General features: G+C 60.8%; 1 protein-coding gene across 1 annotated transcript; it reads left to right on the top strand.

Annotated features, from left to right (window-relative positions):
- The first annotated feature begins 2,831 nt into the window (after positions 1-2,831).
- On the top strand, positions 2,832-3,748 carry LOC120638433 (titin homolog). The gene has a single exon (XM_039912311.1). The coding sequence runs from the start codon at positions 2,958-2,960 to the stop codon at positions 3,714-3,716; it is 759 nt and encodes a 252-aa protein (XP_039768245.1). The 5' UTR covers positions 2,832-2,957; the 3' UTR covers positions 3,717-3,748.
- Positions 3,749-4,466: the final 718 nt, after the last annotated feature.

Below are 4,466 nucleotides of genomic sequence, written 5' to 3'. Positions count from 1 at the left end.
CGGGATGGCCGGGCCCGGCTTATTTCCTCCGAGGAAACACGACCCGGGGGGACGATCAGGGCTCCTCCGCGCTCGCAATCCCGTATCGTTTTATCCGACGCGAATTAAAAAACGCCGTGCGGCCGGGGGGTGGAGCGGGAAGCGCTTCGGGGGCCGGGGGGGGAAGCCGGCTCTCATTCCCGCCCAAGACCCCCGATCCCTCGCGTCACTGGGCCGGGCCGGGGGGGCCGGGACCTTCGCAGAGGCGGCGCGGCCTAGCGGGTAACGACGATCGTAATAATCACGGCGATTGTGGCGTTCGTGAAGCGCTTACTCTGTGCCAAGCACTATTCTCGGCGCTGAGGTAGGTGGGAGGTTGCCCCACGTGGGGCTCGCCGTCTTCGTCCCCGTTTTCCGGATGCGGGAACCGAGGCCCAGAGAAGGGAAGCGGCTTGCCCCAGGTCACCCGGCGGACGAGGGGCGGAGCCGGGATCGGAACCCACGTCCTCCGCCTCCCCAGCCCGGGCTCTTTCCACCGAGCCGCGCGGCTTGCGGGCCTGGGAGGCGGAGGGACCTGGGTTCCGATTCCACTTCTCTGCTGGGTGACCTGGGGCGGGTCGCCGGCGGAAAGAGCCCGGGCTGGGGAGGCGGAGGTCGTGGGTTCGAATCCCGGCTCTGCCCCCCGTCCGCCGGGTGACCGTGGGCCAGTCGCTTCGCCTCTCTGGGCCTCGGTTCCCTCATCTGGAAAATGGGGATGAAGACCGGGAGCCTCCCGTGGGACGACCCGATGGCCCCGTGTCTCCCCCAGCGCTTAGAACGGTGCTCTGCACCTAGTAAGCGCTTAACGGATACCGACATTATCATTAGTATTATTCTCCGGGCCTCGGTTCCCTCATCTGGAAAATGGGGATGGAGCCCACGAGCCCCACGCGGGACGGGGACCGGGTCCGCGCCGATTTGCTGGGATCCGCCCCCCCCCCCCCGGCGCTCAGTACGGAGCCCGGCACCTAGTAAGCGCTTAACAAATGCCACAATTATTATGATTATTTGGACCGCACCGCTGCGGGGCCTCAACCACACCCCCCCCCCCAAGACTCCCCCGAGCCCCCCGCCCCCGGAAGCCGACACGATTTAGGGAGGAGAGCCGGGGACGGGGGTCTCCGCGTTGGAGACTCTGTGTTGAGCCTTACCGTGTGCGGAACGCTGTGCTCCGTGCTTGGGAGAGTACACTAATAATAATAATGATAATGTCGGTATCTGTTAAGCGCTCACTACGTGCCGAGCAATGTTCTAAGCGCCGGGGGAGATCCAGGGTCATCGGGTCGTCCCACGGGAGGCTCCCGGTTAATCCCCATCTTCCAGATGAGGGAACTGAGGCCCAGAGAAGCGAAGCGACTCGCCCACGGTCACACTGCTGACAAGGGTCGGCAGCGTGGCTCGGTGGAAAGAGCCCGGGCTTCGGAGTCAGAGGTCACGGGTTCGACTCCCGGCTCTGCCACTCGTCAGCTGGGGGACCGTGGGCGAGTCGCTCCGCTTCTCTGGGCCTCAGTTCCCTCATCTGGAAGATGGGGATTAACCGGGAGCCTCCCGTGGGACGACCCGATGACCCCGGATCTCCCCCGGCGCTTAGAACGGCGCTCTGCACGTAGTAAGCGCTTGACAGATACCGACATTATTAAGTGGCAGAGCTGGGATTCGAACCCATGACCGGGCTCGTTCCCCCGAGCCACGCTGCTTCCACTAATTCCCAGCCGCCGTACCCATTTGCGTACCCCCAGCCCTCCCACCCCTGCCCAGCAGCTGGGACCCTCCCCCGCATCCACCCCGCTCCATCTCGGCTACTTGATGGCCGCTTTTCCAATTCCGCAATTTATTCTCCATACCCTGGGGACGAGGGGAAAGGACCGGGGAGCCGGCGGGGGGGGGGGGTCGGGGGAGAGGAGGAGTAAACGGACCAGGTCCTGGGTTCGGGCGGGGCCGGGCCTCCCCTCCGAGGGGTCCGCCGGGGGGGCGATCCCCCTACTTTGGGTCAGGGAGGGTTTCTCTGGCCGCCTCCCTCTCCCGCCGGTGGTTTCGCCTGCATCTCTCCAGGGTCTCGATCTCCGCCGCGGCCTCTTCCGCCGTCGTCATCAGGTCCCCTATCGCCGCTCCGAAGGCCGCCTCGAAGGAGTCCGCCCCAGGCTGAGGAAGAGAGGCGCGGCGCGGACGGAGAGACCGGGAGGGACGGAGAGACAGAGGCGGGAGGGGGGTGAGTCTACGGAGCGCCAAGGTGGCTCGGCCAGAAAGGACCGTGGAGAAGGCCGAGACGCCCCGGAGGGGAGAGGCCACGACGCCTCGTCTAGAGGAGGCCGGGATGGCTGGTCCGGAGACGGTCCAGATGTCCCGTCCAGGGAAGATCAAGACGGTTGGCGTAGAGAAGGCCGGGATGGCCGGTCTGGGGGCGGTCAAGATGCCTCGACTGGGGAAGGCCGAGGTGGCTGGTCTAGAGAAGGCCGAGATGCTCGATCTAGGGTCGGTCTGGATGCCTCATCTAGGGAAGGCCGAGATGATCGATCTGGAGTCGGTCGAGATGCCTCGTCCAGGGAAGGCCGAGATGGCCGGTCTAGAGTCGGTCGAGACGCCTCGTCTAGGGAAGGCCGAGATGATCGATCTAGAGTCGGTCGAGACGCCTCGTCTAGAGAAGGCCGAGATGATCGATCTGGAGTCGGTGGAGACGCCTCGTCTAGAGAAGGCCGAGATGATCGATCTGGAGTCGGTCGAGACGCCTCGTCTAGGGAAGGCCGAGATGATCGATCTAGAGTCGGTCGAGACGCCTCGCCTAGGGAAGGCCAAGATGGATGATCTAGAATCGGTCGAGGTGCCTCGACTAGGGAAGGCCAAGATGGCTGATCCAGGGAAGGCCGAGATGCTTGATCTAGAGTCGGTCGAGATGCCTCGTCTAAGGAAGGCCCAAGACGGCTGGACTAGAGAAGGCCAAGATGATTGATCTAGAATCGGTCGAGATGCCTCGTCTAGGGAAGGCCGAGATGATCGATCTAGAGTCGGTCGAGATGCCTCGTCTAGAGAAGGCCGAGATGATCGATCTGGAGTCGGTCGAGACGCCTCGTCTCGGGAAGGCCGAGATGATCGATCTAGAGTCGGTCGAGACGCCTCGCCTAGGGAAGGTCAAGATGGCCAGTCCAGAGAAGGCCAAGATGGATGATCTAGAATCGGTCGAGGTGCCTCGACTAGGGAAGGCCAAGATGGCTGATCCAGAGAAGGCCAAGATGACTGATCTAGAGTCGGTCGAGGTACCTCGTCTAGGGAAGGCCGAGATGCTTGATCTAGAGTCGGTCGAGATGCCTCGTCTAAGGAAGGCCCAAGACGGCTGGACTAGAGAAGGCCAAGATGATCGATCTAGAGTCGGTCAAGACGCCTCATCTAGGGAAGGCCGAGATGGTCGATCTAGAGTCGGTCGAGACGCCTCGTCTAGGGAAGGCCGAGATGATCGATCTAGAGTCGGTCGAGACGCCTCGTCTAGGGAAGGCCAGGATGGCTGGCCTGGACACGGTCGAGATGCCTCGTCTAGAGAAGGCCGAGATGGCTGGTCTAGAGAAGACCAGGATGACCGATCTAGAGTCGGTCGAGACGCCTCGTCTAGGAAAGGCCGAGATGATCGATCTGGAGTCGGTCGAGATGCCTCGTCTAGGAAAGGCCGAGATGGCTGGTCTAGAGAAGGCCAAGATGAAGAGGGCTAGAATGGGCCAGGTTGGCTGCGCTCAAGCTGGTTAATAATAATAATAATGTTGGTATTTGTTAAGCGCTTACTATGTGCCGAGCACCGTTCTAAGCGCTGGGGTAGACATAGGGGAATCGGGTTGTCCCACGTGGGGCTCACAGTCTTAATCCCCATTTTACAGATGAGGGAACTGAGGCACCGAGAAGTTAAGTGACTCGCCCAGAGTCACACAGCCGACAAGTGGCAGAGCTGGGATTCGAACTCATGAGCCCTGACTCCAAAGCCCGTGCTCTTTCCACTGAGCCACGTTGGTCTGGAGGGGGCCAAGGCGTCTGTTCAGTGATCGGCCAGGCTGTTTTTTTATTGCCCTATTTATTTTTTATCGCCCTATTTATTTTGTTAATGAGTTGTCCATCCCCTTGATTCCACTTATCCTGATTAAGTTGTCTTGTTTTTGTCCGTCCGTCTCCCCCGATTAGACCGCGAGCCGGTCATCGGGCAGGGATGGTCTCTCTCTGTTGCCGAATTGTCCATTCCAAGCACTCAGTCCGGTGCTCTGCACATAGTAAACGCGCAAAAGATACTATTGATCGAAGTGACCTAGGGAATGGCCAAGATGGATGGGCTAGAGGGGAGGGGAGGCCACGATGGCTGACCTAGAGAAGACCAAGATGTCTTCCCTAGGGAAGGCCAAGATGGCTAATAATAAAAATATGAATAATAATTGCGGTATTTATTAAGCGCTTACTGTGTGCCGGGCACCGTACTA

The sequence above is a fragment of the Ornithorhynchus anatinus genome, chromosome 6, assembly GCF_004115215.2.
Source record: "Ornithorhynchus anatinus isolate Pmale09 chromosome 6, mOrnAna1.pri.v4, whole genome shotgun sequence".
Taxonomy (NCBI): Eukaryota; Metazoa; Chordata; class Mammalia; order Monotremata; family Ornithorhynchidae; genus Ornithorhynchus; species Ornithorhynchus anatinus.
The sequence above is the reverse complement of the archived record's forward strand: the minus strand, read 5'-3'. Positions and strand labels throughout refer to the sequence as shown.

Bases quoted from the DNA above. Each gene is read 5' to 3' on its own strand.
- LOC120638433 (XM_039912311.1), top strand. From the start codon at position 2,958: ATGATTGATCTAGAATCGGTCGAGATGCCTCGTCTAGGGAAGGCCGAG.